The 22273-nt window shown below is 50.8% G+C and overlaps 1 protein-coding gene across 5 annotated transcripts in view; it reads left to right on the forward strand.

Annotated features, from left to right (window-relative positions):
• LOC144726233 (uncharacterized) overlaps positions 1-22273 on the forward strand; it is a 58862-nt gene that overhangs the window by 20847 nt on the left and 15742 nt on the right. For 4 of the 5 annotated variants that reach the window (XM_078604763.1, XM_078604768.1, XM_078604764.1 and 1 more), the window contains exons 3-6: positions 15834-15952; positions 16156-17261; positions 20225-20325; positions 21813-22143. In XM_078604763.1, the coding sequence (XP_078460889.1) occupies positions 15834-15952; positions 16156-17261; positions 20225-20325; positions 21813-22143 (1657 nt within the window). The remainder of the gene's footprint in view (positions 1-15833; positions 15953-16155; positions 17262-20224; positions 20326-21812; positions 22144-22273) is intronic. The other variant, XM_078604767.1, reaches the window with a different exon arrangement.

The following is a 22273-nucleotide window of genomic DNA, read 5'->3' on the forward strand; positions in this document are numbered from 1 at the left end:
CTCGATTTGTTCTAGTCCCCCCCCCCCCCTTGTCCCCGTACCGGAGATGAACCAGTCCTCGCGCTCGCCTAGTTATACACGAAAAGTGTACACGAGCATAATATGACTTTGAGATCCCCCCCACCACCTACACATTCCACAAGGAGTGACTAATCCCATATCTGCATTTGTCATCAATATGCTAAATTCCTCTGTTGATATGTAAACTCCTTTGTCAAGGCGCTCTCCTCTTCCCACCCAGCTGAAAATACGCTGCCAAGCTTAGCAGCGTCCATTAGGACGCTGTCTTTCCGACGGCTCTGTTTCTTCACCCGAGGACGGCTGCTTGCGTTGTGGCCGAAACGTCGTGAGAATTTTATTATGTTTTATTTGTATTATTGTATTATTTCCCTTCTACGTGACTTTACCGAAAGAACCAAGAATACGAATCCCTGCAGTCACGAAAGCTTTTCATCGAAAAATGAAACGAAAAGTGTCCACACGTGTGGGTTACCTCCTGGTATGAACAGAGAATAGCACATTACCACGGTAATAACAATTGTGTAGACGATGCGCATGCACGTAATATTGTACACGCAGCGAGCCGTCATCTCTCGCAGTCTGCATACTGGCATGTGCTTATCAGTTATGTGCATGCGCTAGTGAGTTATTGTACATGCACGCTTTAATAATTAATGATAATGTTTTACATTTTGATATTCTCGCCATTCTCATCGCGCAGGGCTAGCAGGAAGGAATTGCTCTGGAGGAATCCGATGAGGCATGAAGATCTTTTTCACAGATGTCGGGGCGGGTAAACAAGTTACAACAACAAACGATATAAAAACACGATGGGAGTGCAAAGTCCAATGTAAACAAATCACCCGAACACATGCAAATAAAATGAAACCATCCCCATCCTGCCAAGCCCACCGAGGTATTCACTTATTTTTCAAAAGAGATCTGCCCACAAATGATGAAGCTCAACAAAGTGGCAAAGCATTTGGACAAGTTTCGATTTAAAGCTTTCGTGACTGCAGGGATTCATCTTCTTGGTTCTTTCGGTAAAGTCACGTAGAAGGGAAATAATAAAATAATACAAATAAAACATAATAAAATTATTCTCACGACGTTTCGGCCACAACGCAAGCAGCCGTCCTCAGGTGAAGACCAGGTCTGTCGGGGAGACAGCGTCTGAGAATTATTTTATTGTTTTATTTTTATTATTTTATAATTTCCCTTCTACGTGACTTTACCGAAAGAACCAAGAACATTTGGACAAGTATAGCAGCAAAAATAATCGAATTATTCTTAAGCGCATATTTCTCAATGTGGAGGGGAAAAAAAAACGGAGGACCCAGAGGCGCGGACCGATATCGGACTGCCGGTAGGGGCCGATGTTGTCCGCGTGCAGTCCCGTTTCGAGTCTATTTACGGTGTCGTTTTACCGAATTTCTCTTAAAATGTAATCGCTTGGGCGCCCGGTGCGGGTAACGGAGGCACGCCCGCTTCCAGTGACGTCACGCCCGCTTCCAGTGACGTCACGCCCGCTTCCAGTGACGTCACGCCCGCTTCCAGTGGCGTCACGCCCGCTTCCAGTGACGTCACGCCCGGGGATCTTTAACGTCCTTTGTGAATCTTCTTGGTTCTTTCGGTAAAGTCACGTAGAAGGGAAATAAAATAATAAGAAAAAATAAAACATAATAAAATAATTCTCACGACGTTTCGGCCACAACGTAAGCAGACGTCCTCAGGTGAAGAACAGGTCTGTCGGAAAGACAGCGTCTGAATGTCTTTCCGACAGACCTGTTCTTCACCTGAGGACGGCTGCTTGCGTTGTGGCCGAAACGTCGTGAGAATTATTTTGTTATATTTTTTTATTTCTCTTCTACGTGACTTTACCGAAAGAACCAAGAAGATGAATCCCTGCAGTCACGAAAGCATTTAAATCGTTCTTTGTGAAGTCTCACCAATGGAGACTAGGCTCTAAGAAAAGCTGTCTCGGGTGTGGACCAATCAACTTCAAGGACAGTGCATATCATTATCAGAGTTGTTTCTTTTTGTTTGCATTTTGACTGCTTGTGTTGTGGTTATTGCAAACATGATGCCTTGTATAAAGGTGTCAGTTTTTGTACCAGTTGAAAGGGTAAAAACCTATTACTATGTCCTTTGTGAAGCACACGGCGCGTAACCGGATGGTGTTACAGGCGCCGCAGTATTGATCAGGAAACCCACAGACCTCTGTAAACAAACGTAAAATTAAATCTTTCAATAAAAAAATTATTACCGGGTAAGGCCCAGAGGTCGCAACCGGGTACCCGTACCCTACCCGATACCCGGCCACCCGTACCCGGCCGGGTATGGGAACCCGTTTGCGACCCTGGTGCGGCCGGGTACGGGTAGGCCGTGAGTCACTGGTGAGTCACCGTTTGTCACTCATTTCCCAACGTCTTGTCTCTTCTCACAATTCAAGTTCCTAGAATCAACCCACCCGCGCCTGCAACATGGCTTCATCCCAGAGGTCGCAATCGGGTACCCTACCCGATACCCGGCCGGGTACGGGTAGCCGGGTATCGGGTAGGGTATGGGTACCCGTTTGCGACCCTGGTGCGGCCGGGTACGGGTAAGGAATCAAAACCCGTTTGCGACCTCTGGTAAGGCCCCCAACTCTTTTTTTCAGAAGCGACCTGACCTGGCTATCATAAATGTTCGCTCAACCAGATGGGCTTAACATCATGCGGACATTTCTAGCAGCCAAATACTCTAACCGCGTGATGTTGATTGTAAAATGTGGAGGGGAAAAACAGGAAGAGGATAAATATTAGACACGACCACGGGGAGAACATGCAAACTTCAAATATACAGCAGCAGGCGTCTGGGTCGGGATCGAACCCACGCCGTCCTGTATACCAGGCGAGGCAGTTCACATTTCCTAGCCACCGTGATGATGGAGAGAGAGAGACACGCAGACTACAAATATACAGCAGCAGGCATTGTCAGGGTCGGGGTCAAACCGACGATCTCCTGTGTACCAGGCGAGGTAGTTAACATCTCCTAGCCACCGTGATGACGATGAGAGAGACACGCAAACTCCAAATATACAACAGCAGGCGTCAGGGTCGGGATCGAACCCACGCCGTCCTGTACACCAGGCGAGGGAGTTAACATCTCCTAGCCACCGCAGCGCCCAGAAGTAGCGTGTTTGTGTTCTTTGATCGCTTGCATTATTTAATGCGCGCGTGTCTTGTGGAATTATAGTGTCATATCACGTGTGTGTGCACGTACGTACTGTATTGCGTTGGGAAATGCGCACGCAGCGGTGGTAATACTCGATGTTCTGCACGTGCCTGCTGTGGACACGCGCGCATCGAGTACACGCGCGCATCGAGTACACGTTGGCGCGTGTGTTTGGTTTTGCGCTATCACCTGCGGGGTGGCGGGAGGCGGCCTTCATCCAGCAGTGGATAGACATTGATCGACGATGCTCGCTTGCTCTAGGAGTCTAGGATGTGCGTGTCTCTCACGAGTGTTCAGGGCGCGTCTGCTGCCAGTCGTGTATGCACGTGTACACGCCCGTCGCGCAAGCAAGCGCAGTGGACGCTTTTGTGCAAAGACAAAGATCCAGCCTTGAACAGACTGTTGGGGGCAAGTGTTGTTAGCGAGGGCATGGCACACAAAGGGGGGGGTGGGTTGCCAACACCACGCCTGGCCGCCTTTGTCTCCCCACTTGTGATGTTTTACACACCGTACCAGCTGCTCGTTTAAGGCTGAGTCGCCCAAGACCGGTGACGGGTCAACACCAAGACTGCAAGCGCGGGTCGCCGGGTTCGTGACGCAGCGCGCGAACCGCTCGTGTACACGGTGTACACACACACACACGCGCGCGCTGTTGTCCACAGTCGTGGTGGACACACTCGTGGTGTACACACGCACACGCCAGCGCAGACCGCGTGTACCCCCGGCTCGTGCGTGTACGTACATACAGACCACCAAGTGCGTTGTGCACGCATTCGTTTCGCGCGCGTGTCCACGCGCGTGTGTACACGCCGCCTCGGGCGTGTGCGTGTGTGTACACGTTGCGCGTGTGTGCGTGTGTGTACACGTTGCGCGTGTGTGCGTGTGTGTACACGTTGCGTGCGTGTGCGTGTGTGTACACGTTGCGCGTGTGTGTGTGTGTGTACACGTTGCGCGTGTGTGCGTGTGTGTACACGTTGCGTGCGTGTGCGTGTGTGTACACGTTGCGCGTGTGTGCGTGTGTGTACACGTTGCGCGTGTGTGCGTGTGTGTACACGTTGCGCGTGTGTGCGTGTGTGTACACGTTGCGCGTGTGTGCGTGTGTGTACACGTTGCGCGTGTGTGCGTGCGTGTACACGTTGCGCGTGTGTGCGTGTGTGTACACGTTGCGCGTGTGTGTGTGTACACGTTGCGCGTGTGTGTGTGTACACGTTGCGCGTGTGCATGCATCGAGAAATACTCGAGCCACAGCAGCAGCGGCTTACAAATTAAAAACACGTCTCCCTGTCCTCATGTAACCCTGATCCCCCCCCCCATTCAGCCCCCCACTCCCAGTAACCCCCCCCCCCGCTTTAGTACCCCCCCCACCCCTTACACCCCCCCCTCCAATCCCACCTGCTATTCCCCTCTCCTTGGCCGCTCATTGGCTGGGCAGTTGCCAGCTGAAAATAATGGACTGTACCATTCGACTCACACTTGAGGGGGTGGGGGGGTGAGTTGGCAAGGGGTTGTTTATGGATGACGTAATTATTTTTTGCCCTTTACCGGTCGAGTCCATTCCGTGCGTTCCAGGGCATTCCTACAAGATAGCATTTTATGTGATGGAGTGTGTGTGTGTATTGCTGGCTGACTGGGGGGGGGAGGCGGATTGAGTGTGTGCGTTGGTGCTTGGGCGGGTGTTTGAGGGGGTGGGGGGGGTATAACTGTGTGTGTGTGAGCTGGGGGGGGGGAAGATTGTAGTTGTGAGTGTGTGTTGGGTGGGAGTGATGGCGCAGTACTTAGCATACTGCCACACTGCCCCACAAACCCAATTCAATTGTCGGCCACCAATAACAGCGGTGGCAAGCGCGGGCAATATGCGTGTGTGTGTCTCTCTTTGTCTATGTGTGTACGAGGACTGTGACGCAGTAGTAAGCTCGCTGCGCTCCAAATCTCTCACAACGGCTACAGTTCTCAACCACGGCCAACATCAAGTGCGATGTCTGAACCAGTCCTGAGAACCTTGCATATTGACTTGGTCTCAAATGAGTACCCGGTGCTGTGGTGTAAACATCGGCACTTTGGAGACAAAGACGGCTGGGTGTGGCGCTGGTCGGCCTTCAAATGTGTTCATTGACAGCCTCTTTGCCCCCCCCCACACACACAGTCTGTTAAAAGTCTGTACGGGGGGATCTTTGCGTAAGTGGGATATGTCTTGTGTATTTTTTTTGTTTGTAGCGCTTGTGAAAGGTGCGGAGAGTAAAATGTTGGCGCTGGATATGCACTCGTGTGTGTGTGATGGGAATACGCGTGTGTAAGAGTGTTTGTGAATGTGAATGAATGTGTTGAAAGAGTGAAAGTAGGAGAGTGCATGCACGTCTTTGTGTGTGTGTGTACGTGATGCGGGGAGTGGTGGTGTAGCGGTTACCGCGCTGCGCTACGGACCTGGTCACCCGGGTTCGATCCAGGCTCACGGCCAACACCAGTGACGATTATCCTAACCGGTCCTGGGGCCTCCCTTAGGTCGATTTAGCCTAAAATGAGTACTTGTTGTGGTGTGTAAATATTGCCACGAGGGAGACAAAGGCGACCGGACATAGTGCTGGCCACCTACCCCCTCGCGTGCCGTGCCGGCATTCAGAGGTGCTCGCTAACAGCACTTGACCCAACAGTTTGTTAAGGCTGTGCGGGGGATCTTTGTCTTAGGAGAAAGGGTGTCAGAGGGTGAGAAGCGGTGATGTAATGCTTTGCCCACCACACATTTCTTAACATCCCGACAACATATCTTTGATTCAAAGGCTGAACACATAATCTGAGCACTGCCAAGGTCTCCACCTTCCCCGCCCCCCGTAGGTTGACTCGGTGTGAAATAAGTACCTCGTGCGATGAGTCAACGACGGAATCAATGGGGAGACAAAGGTGGCGAAGCGCGGGAGCTCCCAAGTACCACGTCGTTTGCGTGCCTTGCCTGCCGTAATAGGTGCTCGCTAACTGGGCTCGGCCCCCCCTATATTGTGCAAGGTTAACCTAGGCCACGGTGGATTAATGGAAATAAATCAAATGTTTAGCCGAAGTTGAATGGACAAAGGGCGGGCGGGTGGTTAGGAGTGGTGGCGCAGTGGTTAGCGCACTGTGCAGTTAGCAAGCCACAGCTAACATCAGCGGCGAGCGATATCCGAATCGGTCCTGGGCTTTCTCCTCACCCCGCCACCCTCACCCAGCACACACCGCTTCACAAACCCGCACTCGCCAGCGTGGTGAAGTATGGTCAGAACAACAGCGCCGAGAACCCTTCAGCCTTTTGCCAGTGGAGTGACAAAGGCACCGTGCGTGCATTTAACGTTCTACAAAACTAAAATTAACTCCCGACTATTGCGGTTGCTCAATTCCGGAATTCATCCTATGTTAGAACAACAACGAGTGAGAGGGGGACATGCGAATAACGGGCATCCTTCCCATTCGACCGATCAATTCATTCGGTAGCACTCGACAGCACTCCTGGCAGTGAATTCCAAGTGCGTAGTATGTGCGCCCCCGTGTTTTGTGCGCGTGGGGGAGCGGTGACGCAGTTGTCGGCGGGCCGCTCTTCAAACCTGACGGCCCGGATTCGATTCCCGCTCGCAGCCAACAACGGTGACGAAATATATCTGAACCGGTCCCGAGAAGCCTTGCCCCTAGGTCGACTCGGCCTTAAACGGCTACCTCGTGTGGCGTGTGTAAAATATTGGCACTGGGGAGACAAAGGCGGCCGGGTCACGGTGCTGGCCACACACACACGCGCGTGCCTCCTTAGGTGGTGCACCGTGTGCCGGCCTTCTTCACAGGTGCTCGCTAACAGGAACTTGCCACCCAACGTTCTGTGTGGCTACTACACAGGGGAGCGGTAGGGAGCGGGTGGTGGGGGAGGATCTTTGTCGTCTTTGTGTGCGATGCCGCCGCGGATCCCATTGGATTTACCCGTCTCGGTTCGGTGAAGTAAGGGTTAAGACGGCGGCAAAGTGGCTGTTTTTGTGGGCAGCTGGACCGGTTCCGACCGGTTCTCGGCGCTTTTGAGGGACGCCTTGGGTGTGCCCTGCCCCGCGCGCAGCCGCCACCACCACCACCGCTGCTGTGCCCCCCCTCTCTCCTCAGTGCCCCCCCCCCTAAACCACGTGTTGCCCTTCTGTCCTCAGTGCCTCTCTAGCCCTTCGCTCCTGAATGCAACTAACCTGAACGCTTCCCCTCCTCATTGCCCCCCTTATCCCTGCCCTTCCCCCCTTTAATTGCCCCCTCCCCCCCTTAACTCAAGTGTTGTTCTCCGCTTCTTCATGCCCCGTACCAGAACTGCCTTTACCTTCGCAATAACCCCCCTTATCCCACGATTGCCCTCGGTTCTCAGTGCCACCTACTAACCCTGTCCTTCCTCTCCTTGGTGACACCCCTCGAACCCACGTGTTGCCCTTTCACTCGTCCTCAATGACTTTTCCATCCACAGAGTTACATCCAAACCAGAGATATAATTGCCCATTGTACCGTTAACCATCATTTACAATGTTTACGCCTCGTGCGGGAAGTTTACACGGATACATACCGCAAAACAAACAAACATCGTTTTTTTTCTTACCTCTCATAAAGAAAAAAACACAGCGCCCAAGCCCGATTACATTTCTCCCCACCCCTTTCACAGGGATGTATCATTTGTTTGCGTGCGTATTGGTGGTGGTGGGGGGGAGGTGGAACCAAAGACCAACACGAACATAAAGAATCGACCTCGATTCAGACAAGATGCAGCCAACGTTGATGCTAGAATGTGTTTGTTGTCCATCTGCCAATCTTGGTTTGGAGGGGGGGGGGCGTGACCAAAGAAGGGGGGGGGGGTGCCGTCCTTGGCTATGCCTGTCCCCATGTGTGCCCCCCCCCCAGCCGAAACGTGGGGGGGGGGGCACGGCAAGGAGGCGTTGTCCATCCCTGAGTCCAGTTTCACATGTGCCGAGTGGGCGAGCTGTGTTGTCAAAAATCTCCACCTCCTAAAACACCCCCCCGCCACTGCCGCCCCGCCAATACGCCCCCCACCACCAACCCGGGCAGCCGAGAACTTTCCATGAATGCAGTCGTGGTAACGGTAGTGCCTTGTATAAAGGTGTCAGTTTTTGTACCAGTTGAAAGGGTAAAAACCTATTACTATGTTTTGCCACTGGTAAAGGAGATGTCTCATAGTAAGTGGCTGGGGGTTCAATTCCCGACTGGACGCGCATTTCCACGTGGAGCTTGGTCTGTTCTTCTTCCTCCGGGTCCTCCGGTTTCTCCCCTGTACCTGTAAAGATACAAAACATGTACCGGTAATTGGCCAAAAACATCCTGATGCTGAAGAATTCTCTGGAAATTAACCCAATTTGGATTTAAATAAAGACAAAGATCCCTCTGTCTAGCCTTTACAGACTATTGGAGCAAGTGCACCTCCAATTGGTATCACACAGCAGCAGCATCCCTCCCACAAATTGCAAATACGTGGCAGGACCCTCCTTCCAAGTTCCGTGAGTCTTTCAGAATAGGTAAACAGTAATAATAAATACATCAGTGACGGTGCGTCCTTTTGCAACATGAGCTTTGGAGGTGTCGGTCTATCACTGAAACCCTAGCTGTCAATACTCGCACTGCTGTGGTTTAGTTTGTGGTGGGGCCCCTGTTTCACGCGACGCCCCCCGATGACCGTGTGCGGAGTATAACAAGGATCACTGCCAGTATACTGCAAAATAATGGCGTTTAACTTTGAATTCAACAAGTTTGCTACTTCTCCGGAGGAGTGAAAATTTCACCAGCCATTATAGCAACACAAATAACCCTCATAACAGCAACAACAAACAATGCAATAATACAACCCGACCAATACCGGTTTCACGGATCTCCTCAAACACGAACGCTGACGGGAGACAGCTACGGAGCAACCATCCAGGGTACGACCTATGAAGTGTTCCCTAGTTCTGGAACAGATTAAATAAAACGATCCAGGGACAACCTCACAGTCCTCCGGTGGTCACCTCCCCTCTTCCCCGCTCGTGTCCCAGCTTCCGACGCCCCGTAGTCTCCAGCATTTGCGGAGGGCCACCTTCACGATGTTGGCATTGTGGCCAATTAATTATCTGTAAATGCTGGGACACTGTGAATGCCCCCACACACCTGAATGCCCATCATTTCCAAAAATGTCCTTTGGTTACTCTGCTCCGTCTAAATCACAATTTGATGCTCAGCTGTTGATTTTTCATGATACTTTCACTTTCAGTTGCATTTTACATCATACATCTTTGTTTACGCAATGGTGCAATAAACCCCTAGGTCTATGTTGACGTTTCTGTAACTTAATCACCCAAGCTATCCCCGCTGCCCGCCGACGTCTCTTCTCAGTCCTGCAATGTGACAATGCGCCTGGCTCTTGATGAAATCAGTCGCGAGTGACCGAATTCCAGGCCGGCGCCACCACTACAAATCGAAAAGAAGTGATTCTCATGTACACGACCGTGTCCCCATTTGTTTTTTCAACGGAGAAGTTCTTTTGCTGCCGCTACTACGTTGCCAGTGGTGCACAAACACGAACAACGGCAACTCGATACGTTCTGTACTAATAACACCGTGTGGCCTTTAAAATACAAAAAAATATATAATAGGTGAACCTTTCGGACAATGTCATTTTTATCTTACCTATAAATGTAATTTTTTGTCTGTCTGCGTGTCTGTGGACGAAACTTGTGAAGGATTTTGCTCGCAAACCGTAGGGTTTACGTTTAAAAAAAAGTAGCCAGGTACCACGCGATAAGCCCCGTGGTGAGCCAGCGCTATTCTGATTTTGCATCCGTCAACTTTAAAGTAGTTTAATGAACCATTTAGTACTATTCTTTATTTCCTTACGCCGCTGAGCACGCGCCGAAGCATGCATTTTCGCATGCGCGACACAGCTGACCGGGGGTTGCTCCTAGCAACGCACACGCCTTCGTTGGGAGGGGGTGGAAAAGTCTCTTTCACGTTAAAAATGCAAAAAAAATACACACAACGCTGAGGTAAATTCTTCAAAGTGTGCACTTACTGATGTAGAGGAGTAGTGGGAGGAAGTGAGGACATCGGCAGGAAAGAGCTGGATGACGTCATAGGGTGACGTCATGTTACCCAGAGGGGAAGGGTACTTAAGGGGGACCCCGGGCAGAGGGGTGGGGTCGTTGTGGGGAGCCGACGGACTGGAAGACACGCTGAACGGAAGACACGCCGCTCGGCACCGAGACCCTAGGCCGAGGAAAGAGTGGGATTAGTGGGGAGCTTAGGTGAGGATAGGCCGAGGAGTTAAGCGGGTACCGGGACAGTCCATGGGAAGGACCAAGTGAGGAAGTGTCTACCTCTGGTGTGATCCGGTGATTCTGTACGTGAGTTAATAAACTGGCAATAGCCCTTACAGAGAATCTTGTCTCCGTGTGAGTTTACACCACTACACTACTATAGGGTAGGTAGATACTAATATTATAGCGCTTAGATCAGACATGGGCAAAGAACGGCCCCCGGGCCGTATACGGCCCATTGGGCTTTTTAATCCGGCCCGCCGAAATTGTCCAAATATGATTATTAAATTAAATTTGACCTTCCTCCTGTAATGCCCCCATTTCCCCATTAGATGGCGCACTTTGGCCGGGAGTGTGGTGTATAGGGCTCGAAAGGGCACATGATCTCGCAATGCATTGTGGGCCGTCAGCGCCATTTTCAGGGTTTGTTTACATTGCTGAGTTAGATACGGTGCTCCCTTCACTTTTTCGCTTTGCCCTGTGAGGCCTTCTGTAAAATGAGCGGATCAAGGAAACGCAAAGTGGACAATGAGTGCCGAGTGTTTAACACGGAGTGGACAACAAAATACTTTTTCACTGAAGTCCAATCGAAGGCTGTATACCTGATATGCCGAGAAACTGTCGCAGTTTTCAAGGAGTACAACATCAGCCGTCGCTTTGCTACGAAGCATGCTAACTACACTAGCAAGCAGTCAACGCAAGAATGGGCGGCTACGGCTCAGAGGTTGGCGGCTAATTTACAGACTCAGCAACATTTTTTTTACCGACAAACTGCGATTCAAGAGTCAACTACCAAGGCAAGTTTTTTGGTGCATTCGAAATAGCAAAGGCTAGCAAGCCTTTCTCCGAAGGCGAGTTTGTAAAAGAATGCATGGTACAGACAGCAGACATCTTGTGTCCGGAGATCAAAAGCAAATTTGAAAAAGCCAGTATATCACACAGGACTGTGACTTGCCGTGTGGAACTGATTGATGAAAATATAGCCAATCAATTAAACAAAAAGTCTGATTCCTTTGAATTATATTCACTAGCACTGGATGAAAGTATGGACGTAAAAGACACTGCTCAGCTCCTCATTTTTATCCGAGGCATTGACGACAGTTTTGCGATAACAGAGGAGTTTTTGACCATGGAGTCCCTGAAAGGAACGCGGGGAGAGGACTTGTATAACCAGGTATCTGCTGTCATCGAAAGAATGAAGCTACCTTGGAGTAAACTTGTCAATGTCACAACGGATGGATCACCAAATTTAACTGGAAAAAATGTTGGGCTGCTGAAAAGAATCCAGGATAAAGTGAAAGAGGAAAACCCTGTCCAGGATCTTATTTTCCTTCACTGCATCATCCATCAGGAATTCCTGTGTAAGTCTGTATTGCAGCTTAATCATGTCGTGAATCAAGTCGTAAAACTTGTGAACTTTATACGAGCAAGGGGACTTCAGCACCGTCAGTTTATTACGTTCCTGGAGGAAACTGATGCGGATCATCAGGACTTGCTGTACCACTCTCGTGTCCGCTGGTTAAGTTTGGGGAAAGTGTTATAACGAGTGTGGGAGCTGAAAGAGGACATCATCGCATTTTTGGAGTTGATGGGGAAATCTGACGAATTCCCTGAGCTAAGCGACAAGAACTGGCTTAGTGACTTTGCGTTTGCTGTGGACATATTTTCACACATGAATGAGCTGAATGTGAAACTGCAGGGGAAAGATCAGTTTGTTCACGACATGTACAAACACGTGAAAGCCTTCAAATCCAAGCTCACTTTGTTCTCCGGACAAATTGCGAACAAAACTTTCGCTCATTTCCCCACACTTGCCATGCAGGAAGAGGCACCGCGAAACGCAAAAAAATACAGCAAATCACTTGAGGACCTGCACGGAGAATTCTGCCGTAGGTTCTCTGATTTCGAAAACATTGAACAGTCACTTCAGCTAGTGTCCTGTCCCCTGTCACAACACCCTGAAACAGCACCACAGGAGCTGCAGTTTGAACTGATAGATCTTCAGTCTGACTCCGTCCTAAAGGAGAAGTTCAACTCTGTTAAACTGAATGACTTTTATGCTTCACTTAACAGAGCCACGTTTCCAAACCTCCGGAGGACTGCACAGAAGATACTGACTTTGTTTGGCTCGACTTATGTGTGTGAGCAGACATTCAGCATCATGAACGCCAACAAAGCCCGTCACAGATCAAAGTTAACGGATTAGCACCTCAGATATTTCCTGAGAATTGCCACAACCAAAATAACTCCAGACTTGGATCCACTGGCAAAAATGGGAGATCAACAACACTGTTCCCACTGAACTGAAAGTGATGATGTGTTGCTGCAGCGAGGTTGGAGCCAAATCTCTGACACACAGCCTGCGTGGCTGCTCTAACCTGTTAATGTAGATAATAAAGAAGTTCAAGTGAGGTAATTGGTTTGGGCGCAGGCCTCAGATGTTTTCATGATGTTTGATCAGTCACGTTACGACATGTTTTTGTATTCATGTTCGTGCAATTTGTTAAATTGCCTTGCAAATAAATGCTTTGCTACCTGTTAAAGGCCAAATCCTTTCATGTAATGATTTTTACATGTCATTTATATTAGTTCACACAAACACTCCATCCATCTGTTCCTGGCCCGGCCCCTCTGTCAAATTTTAGAACCTATTGTGGCCCGCGAGTCAAAAAGTTTGCCCACCCCTGGCTTAGATAGTATTTTTGTAGAGTGGGCAGGGGGATTGTGGGGGAGGGCGAGGGTAGCGGCCCAGCCCCAGCCTGCCAAGGTGCCACCTCGGCTGGCTGGGCTATGTAGGCGAGGCCGGGGGCTCTGCACGAGACTAGGCCTCACGACGGCACTGTCAAGTTAGTAGTTTGTGCTATAGAGTCGATATATACTGCTATAGAGTCAGCATGTACTACTGTAGTAATAGCAGGTACCACCACAGTCAGTGTGCACTGCTGTAATCATAGAAGGTACCACCACAGTCGGTATGCACTGCTGGAGTGATAGCAGGTACCACCACAGTCGGTATGCACTGCTGAAGTGACAGCAGGTACCACCACAGTCAGTATGCACTGCTGTAGTCATAGCAGGTACCACCACAGTCAGTATGCACTGCTGGAGTGACAGCAGGTACCACCACAGTCAGTATGCACTGCTGTAGTGATAGCAGGAACCACCACAGTCAGTATGCACTGCTGTAGTGATAGGTACCACCACAGTCAGTATGCACTGCTGTAGTGATAGGTACCACCACAGTCAGTATGCACTGCTGTAGTGATAGTAGATACTGCTATCGTGTTGGTAGATACTACTATAGAGTTAGCCGATACTAAAACAGTCAGTATATACCACTACAGTCAGTAAATACTGCTACAGTCAGTAGATACTACTATACGGTCAGTAGCTACTGCTATAGAGTCAGTAGATACTACTATAGAGTCAGTAGATACGACTATAGAGTTAGTAGTTACTACTATAGAGTTGGTAGATAATACTGTAGGGCCAGTAGATACTACTATAGTCAGTAGTTGCTACAGTCAGTAAATACTCTTATACAGTCAGTAGCTACTACTGGCTCAGTAGATACTGCTGTACAGTCAGTAGATACAACTACAGAGTCAGTAGATACTATCTACTCTGTTGTATGTAGGGTGTGTAGGTATATATATCTAGGCGGGGGTAAAAATATTTTTTGAGGGGGCGGGGGTCGACAATTTTCGGAAACCTTTTACATCAACTATTTACCTCCCACTTTCTATAAATCTTTGGACTTCTGCAAGGCTCTTATCATTTTGTTGGTGGAGAAATGGACAAACGGCCCACCGGGCTTTGACAATAGCTTAGTATCTGTGTATGTATATGTAATGTTTTTTAAGTTTTGAAATATATTTTTCCCCCGGGCAATGCTGGGTACTTCCCGCTAGTATATTCTTTTGTTATTTCGCCAGGTAAGGCCCACTGAGCTACGTAGCTCTTTTTCAGGGAGTGACCTGGCCCGCAAATGATAGCTCAACAAAGTGGCTTATCACGTTGAAATGTATCGCAGCCAAATACACTAAGTACTCGTGAAGTTGATTAAAAATGTACCGGGAAAAACCGGAGGACCTGGAGAAAAATCCAATCGACCACAGGGAGAGAGACGCACATTCTCAATATACAGCAGGCATCAGTGTAGGGATCGAACCCACGACCTCCTGCATACCAGGCAAGGTAGTTAACATCTCGCCACTGTGGCGCCCATGAAGGAGGACCATTGCCCAAAACATTGCCTATTATATATTTTTGGCGAGTGACATTTGAATCAGTCCTGCCCCTCCCCCTCCTTTGACCAACCTCCACTAACCGTCGGCGGTGAAGTATGGTCAAACAACGCGTACGACTCGCACATTGCGGGGAGGCCTTCATCCAGCAGCGTACTGACAAAGAGCTGTACATTACTATCATGAGCTTAAGGAATCAATATTCATCGCCGAGTTGAGTCACCTAATCTGTGCCATCTGCAGCTCGGCATTATTCCTCGAGTAGGAATGGGGTTTTTTTTTTGGTAGATGTCAAAATCCAGGCACCTGCCATTTGTAGCAGCAGAGCTCCCACGTCACCGTCAAAAGGATTTCGTTCAAATCCTGGTCCGTGATGGACTCGGCCCATCAGCTCTTCAGGGTCCATTAAAGTGCATAATCACTTCCAGCAGCCTTTCACGCCAAACACGCTTCGTTTGGTTAATTGTCCGAGCGTGCACCTCTCTGTTTCTCTGCACACTTGTAAGCATAACTTGGATATTGTTGTTTGTCATTGTCGGTGTGTTTGTGTGATCCATACCAGGTGAATGCACACAGAGTGGTTCTGAATTGTAACGATGCGCTGGATCGTCGATACTAAATTTCTACTTCCCACTGGTTCCGAAACTGCCATAAGAGTTGTTGTTGTTGCTGTTGGTGGTGATCACTTTTTTAGTCGCTATGCCGCCTCCTACGCAAGCAACTCCGTGTGGTTCCCCCTGCTCTCTGATTTCAAGTCTCTACTCGAGACCTTCCCCTTCAACCGCCGTACCTTCGGACCCTCTTAATTACTTCATTTCTGTGAGTGGTTGAGTGGGTGAGGTGGGTGAGTGACTGATTAGGTGGGTGAATGAGTAGTTGAGTGATTGATTGGGTAGGTGAGTGAACGATTGAGTGGTTGGGTGAGTGAGTGGGTAAATGATTGGGTGAGCGCATGAGTGAGTGTCTGGGTGAGTTGCTTACTTTTTCTCCTTGCTCGCTCCCCCCATTCCCTCCCCGCCCTTCCTCTATTTCCACACTCCCGAGACGTTTGTTGTATTTTGGGCGCTTCACAAATGTAGGTTGTATCTTTCAGGAAGAAGTCGGGTGAAGCGGATATGAACGAGGTGATGGCTGCGATGGTGCTCAGCAGTCTGTCGACCAGCCCTCTCGTGCGGAGCCCGCCCGGCCTCTCTGGGCCTCCTGGCCTTTCCGGTATGATGGCCGCGGTGCCAGTTGGTCACCAGCAAACACCATCACCGTCATCGCCATCACCATTTTTGCTCCTCCGATTAGCACTTACAGTTGGCTACGTACGATGCGTTCGTACATACATACATACATACGTCGCCCTCATCAATATCGTCATCACCGTACTTCACCTTTCCCCCTCACCCCCCCATCTCTCGCTTCTCAAGCAGACGCCCAGTCGTGGCACGATGCGGCCGTGTCGGCGGGCATGGCCGCCGTCTGCGGCGCCGACCTCGCCGCCAGCTTCGGAAGCAGCAGCGGCGTCTGGAGCTGGGATCTCCCCAGCGACCGGTCCAACCCCTCTACGCCCTCGCCCCCCCTTCCCGGGGACTCCATCCCGCTAAGTGGCGCCCCCCTCGGCAACGCAACCACCTTTGCCGCCGCCGCCGCTCCTCCGCGGAGCACCGCTGCGTTCACCGCGGCCGCCGCCGGTGTGTTCGCGGCCGCCCCCTTCCCCGTCCGCCACGGCGTCGCCACCGAACTGGCCCGGAAGGACCTGGACTTTTCCCGCGGCGACGTCGGTGTGGAGGGGCGCAAGGTAAACGCTGCAGTTGCAGTTGCCGCCGCCAATGCGGCTGAGTTGCAGAGTGGCGCCAACCCAAACCGTGACGCCGCCAACCCCGCCCACAAAAAGAAGCCATCCGGCAGCGTTGGTGGTGGCATTGGCTGCGGTGGCGGCAGTGGAGTGAAACCGGGCTTCAAGCTCGGCTCTTTGTCCATTCCCACCACCTCTACCACCACCGAAGTCCCCGGTCCCTTCGACTTTGACTGCCTATCATCATCTCCGTCGTCCGCTTCTCCACCGTCGCCGCAGTCCCCGCCGGCGCCGGCACCACCGGACGGCGTGTGCCTAAAGCGCGCGGCCCTTTCCCACGTCTACTCGTCGCAGCTGGCGCGGCTGATGGTGCAGCCGGAGGGCGGCGGAGGCGGCGGGCGCGGGCACGGCGCCGCTTTCGGCGAGGCAGCTCGTCCCGGTCGCCACGAAGGCGTCGCCGTGGGGGGGAACTGCGTCGGCAAACTGGCGCAGGAGGCTAACCGCGGCGGTACGACGCCGCCCGCTCCCGTGAGCGCGCACCACCCGGCCCTCCCGTCCTCGAAGCCCGTGAGCGTCCCCGCGAGACGCGGGGTGGCGCGGGGACCGGCCCCTGATGGGCCCGACGGAGCCGGGACCGCCGGTGCCGCCGCCGCCGCGGCGTTTTCAGACGACGGGCACGACGGGCACGCGGCTCAGAGCGAGCTGCTGTTCGAGGAGCCGTCGCCGCGCAAGCGCAAGGTACAGCGGCGCGGAGCAAAGCGGCCCTCATCTCGGGGTGGTGAGGGGGTGGGGCGTTACAAAGTTGATTTCTGTCTTAGCTGCGAAACAATTGGACAGCTCTGGGGTGACGCGGTGGCAAGATGTTAACTACCTCGCCTGGCATACGGGAGGGTGTGGGTTCGATCCCGATCCTGATGCCTGCTGTTATATTTGGAGTTTGTGTGTGTCTCTCTCCCCATGGTCTCGTGGATTTTTCTCCGGGTCTTCCGGATTTTCCCTCCAACATTTAGAAACGTGCCTTTAACGTATTTGTCTGCTCTAAATGTCCACGTGATAATCCACTTCGCTGAGCTGTCATGTGCGGCTAGGTCGCTTCTGAAAAAGAGATTGTATAGCTCCGTGGGCCTTGCGTGGAATAGTATTAGTTATAATATAACCCATGCCTTTTATTCAGATTTGTGTTAAAGTAATGTGGGTGTTGTAGATTATTATTATTATGACTACGAGTTGTAGTAGACATTGTGTCTGGCGTCCCACGCCAGGCTGTTGAGGGTTAGCGTGAGGAGAAAAAGATTGTGGGGGAGAGACGAAGGGAGTTGCCAAGCCCATGAAGCATCGTAGAGTTGGGGGGGGGGTGGGCAGTGACACGGCTAAGCTGTCGCGCTCGTCGCTTCATTGTCGGCGTGTGTGATTGGAGCCTAGCGGGCGACCCTCGTTAATACCTGTGGGATTATCGGAGCAAAAAAAAAAAAATGCCGTCTCCTTCACAGCAGACGAAAAAAATCCCACAACGACACGCGATAGAGAGAGTAGTAGTAGGCCACGTGCACCGGTGTCACGGGCCACATTTGCAAATATTTTAAATATTACTCCTAAATTACTGAATTGGGTAAAAGCAACATCGCCCCCTACTGCGAAATTACTGTAGACCGTACGTGTTTGTGAAACATAGCAGCGTCGTGACAGCCTTGCGCTCTAATCAAATGTGTATGTTGAACTTCTTTCGTACGTAGCCAACCGTGCTAATCGGAGGTGCGGGGGAAAGACAACAAAGTAAACACGAGCACAGTTCATCTTCTTGGTTCTTTCGGTAAAGTCACGTAGAAGAGAAATAATAAAATAATAAAAATTCTACAGAATAAAATAATATAATAAAGCTCACTTCTTAAGTTTTTTTTTTATTTCCCTTCTACGTGACTTTACCGAAAGAACCAAGAAGATGAATCCCTGCAGTCACGAAAGCTTTACATCGAAAAATACAAGCACAGTTCTAAAGAAATTAGTTCGTCAATCTAGATGATTTAGAAGTGCGCAGCTGCAGTGGCTTCCTAATATTGGAAGGAAGAGCGTTCCAGACGGCCGCAGAAAAGCGTGGATATCGAACGTACAGGCGCTCCTTGACATACACAATAGATGAGTTCCTCGAAAAGCGTGCGTATGTCAAAATACATTTTCCCACGAGAAATAATTGTAAAGGAGTGGGTTAGGGGATTTCACTCGCAGACATTATCGCCTCAGTTATCCTAGCCTATATCAATACGTTACATGTACACGCAATATAATACTTTTAATTAAAAAGAAAATCATGTAAACTCTAATATACATCCTATAAAATAAAAATGCAAATAAGGAAATACAGAATTACTTAATGTAACTACGCCGCAGTTGCGTTGTGGAGAGGGCGCTGTACAGTAAAGTACGCGAGTTATCATACTCTTAGCTCTTTCGGTAAAGTCACGTAGGTAGAAAATGAAATTAAAATTAATAAAAATAAAAACAATAAAATCACGACGTTTCGGAGGCAACACAAGCTTCCGTCTTCAGGTGAAACTGTCACGTGATACAGATATTTTGCTGTGACAGTTTCACCTGAAGACAGAAGCTTGTGTTGCCTCCGAAACGTCGTGATTTTATTGTTTTTATTTTTATTAATTTTAATTTCATTTTTTACCTACGGGACTTTGCCGAAAGAACTAAGAGTGTGAATCCTTGCAGTCACGAAAGCTTCAAATCTAGAAACACGAGTTATCGTACCGCACTGGCTGCTGGCAACGCCATTGTGTCGCAGCGCCAGGCTAGGGGTGGTGCGTACCACCACAGTCAGTATGCACTGCTGTAGTCATAGCAGGTACCACCACAGTCGGTATGCACTGCTGTAGTCATAGCAGGTACCACCACAGTCAGTATCCACTGCTGTAATGATAGTAGATACTGCTATCGTGTTGGTAGATACTACTGTAGAGTTAGCCGATTCTAAAACAGTCAGTATATACCACTACAGTCAGTAAATACTGCTACAGTCAGTAGATACTACTATACCAGGGGTCGGCAACCAAAATAACAAGAAGAGCCATTTCTTTCCAATTCGGTACAAAATTCAGTATTTCAAGAGCTGCAATGCATCTGAGTACATACTGTACATACGTACATATTGTCAAGAAGCAGCCCGTAAAGAGCCGCATGCGGCTCCGGAGCCGTAGGTTGCCGACCCCTGTACTATACGGTCAGTAGCTACTGCTATAGAGTGAGTAGATACTACTATAGAGTTAGTAGTTACTACTGTAGAGTTGGTAGATAGTACTGTAGGGCCAGTAGATACAACTATGGTCAGTAGTTGCTACAGTCAGTAAATACTCTTATACAGTCAGTAGCTACTACTGGCTCAGTAGATACTGCTGTACAGTCAGTAGATACAACTACAGAGTCAGTAGATACTATTTACCCTGTTGTATGTAGGGTGTGTAGGTATATATATCTACGCTGCTGGCAACGCCATTGTGTCGCGGTGCCAGGCTAGGGGTGGTGCGTACGTCTCATTGCGGGATGACGTTATTCGGGAAATTGTCTCGCTCATGTCAATAAAAGGTCTGAATACAAAGCGTACGTTATTCCAAAATGGCGTACCACAAAAGCGCGTAAACCGAGGAATTGCCTGTACCGATGTTTTTTAAAATGGGGGATGTTGGTTTTTGTGTCGCCAGAACTCAATGAAGGTGATGTTCAAGTGCATGTGGCCAAACTGTGAAAAGGTCCTGAGCACCTCATCCGGGATACAGCGACACATCCGCACCATCCACTTGGGGTGAGCGAGCGAGCGAACGAGCAAGGGAGTGATCAAGAGAGTGAGTGAGCGAGCGAGCGAACGAGCAAGGGAGTGATCAAGAGAGTGAGTGAGCGAGCGAGCGAACGAGCAAGGGAGTGATCAAGAGAGTGAGTGAGCGAGCGAGCGAACGAGCAAGGGAGTGATCAAGAGAGTGAGTGAGCGAGCGAGCGAACGAGCAAGGGAGTGATCAAGAGAGTGAGTGAGCGAGCGAGCGAACGAGCAAGGGAGTGATCAAGAGAGTGAGTGAGCGAGCGAGCGAACGAGCAAGGGAGTGATCAAGAGAGTGAGTGAGAGAGCGAGCGAACGAGCGAACGAGCGAACGAGCAAGGGAGTGATCAAGAGAGTGAGTGAGCGAGCGAGCGAACGAGCAAGGGAGTGATCAAGAGAGTGAGTGAGCGAGCGAGCGAACGAGCAAGGGAGTGATCAAGAGAGTGAGTGAGCGAGCGAGCGAACGAGCAAGGGAGTGATCAAGAGAGTGAGTGAGCGAGCGAGCGAACGAGCAAGGGAGTGATCAAGAGAGTGAGTGAGAGAGCGAGCGAACGAGCGAACGAGCGAACGAGCAAGGGAGTGATCAAGAGAGTGAGTGAGCGAGCGAGCGAACGAGCAAGGGAGTGATCAAGAGAGTGAGTGAGCGAGCGAGCGAACGAGCAAGGGAGTGATCAAGAGAGTGAGTGAGCGAGCGAGCGAACGAGCAAGGGAGTGATCAAGAGAGTGAGTGAGCGAGCGAGCGAACGAGCAAGGGAGTGATCAAGAGAGTGAGTGAGCGAGCGAGCGAACGAGCAAGGGAGTGATCAAGAGAGTGAGCGAGCGAGCGAACGAGCAAGGGAGTGATCAAGAGAGTGAGTGAGCGAGCGAGCGAACGAGCAAGGGAGTGATCAAGAGAGTGAGTGAGCGAGCGAGGGAGTGATCAAGAGAGTGAGCGAGCGAGCGAGCGAACGAGCAAGGGAGTGATCAAGAGAGTGAGTGAGCGAGCGAGCGAACGAGCAAGGGAGTGATCAAGAGAGTGAGTGAGCGAGCGAGCGAGCGAGCGAGCGAGCGAACGAGCAAGGGAGTGATCAAGAGAGTGAGCGAGCGAGCGAGCGAACGAGCAAGGGAGTGATCAAGAGAGTGAGTGTGCGAGCGAGCGAACGAGCAAGGGAGTGATCAAGAGAGTGAGCGAGCGAGCGAGCGAACGAGCAAGGGAGTGATCAAGAGAGTGAGTGAGCGAGCGAGCGAACGAGCAAGGGAGTGATCAAGAGAGTGAGTGAGCGAGCGAGTGAGTGAGTTCGCGAGCAAGTGAGTGAGTTGGCGAGCGAGTGAATAAGTGCATCAACCTGCTTGCAGGGCCTGTGGAAGGGGACACGGACACATGGACATTAGTCGTGTTTGCATGGTCGGTCGTGCGCGCACACTTTTTATACATGCTTTGTCTCGACACCGTACGTACCCGTCATCCCTGCTGTGTCCGCACACGTGCACGCACACAGCCGTAACGGTGACTCGGATCTCAGCGACGGTGAGGAGGACTTCTACTACACGGAGGTGGAGGTGAGCGTGGAGTCCGTGACCGACGGCCTCAGCAGCCTGTCGGCCGTGTCGCCGACCGTGTGCCACCTGCCCTCGATGGTGGCGCCACCTTACCCACACCACAACAACAACAACCACCACAACAACAACCACCCGCACCACCTGCAGCAACTGCAGCAGCAGCAGCAGCAGCTGCAGCACCGCGGAGATGGCCGTGGCGTCCTGCCGCTGAGCCATTCGGCACCAACGGCAGCCGCGTTCTGGCACGTGCGCGCCGATCACGCGTACCAGGTGTGTGGCGAGGTGTGGGTGTCAGCTGTGTGTGTGTGGGTGTCTGCGGGTGTCTGTGTGTGTGCGTGTCTGTGTGGCGAGCTGTGTCTGTGTCTGTGTGGGTGTCTGTGTGGGTGTCTGTGTGGGTGTC

The sequence above is a fragment of the Lampetra planeri genome, chromosome 23, assembly GCF_965212315.1.
Source record: "Lampetra planeri chromosome 23, kcLamPlan1.2.h2, whole genome shotgun sequence".
Taxonomy (NCBI): Eukaryota; Metazoa; Chordata; class Hyperoartia; order Petromyzontiformes; family Petromyzontidae; genus Lampetra; species Lampetra planeri.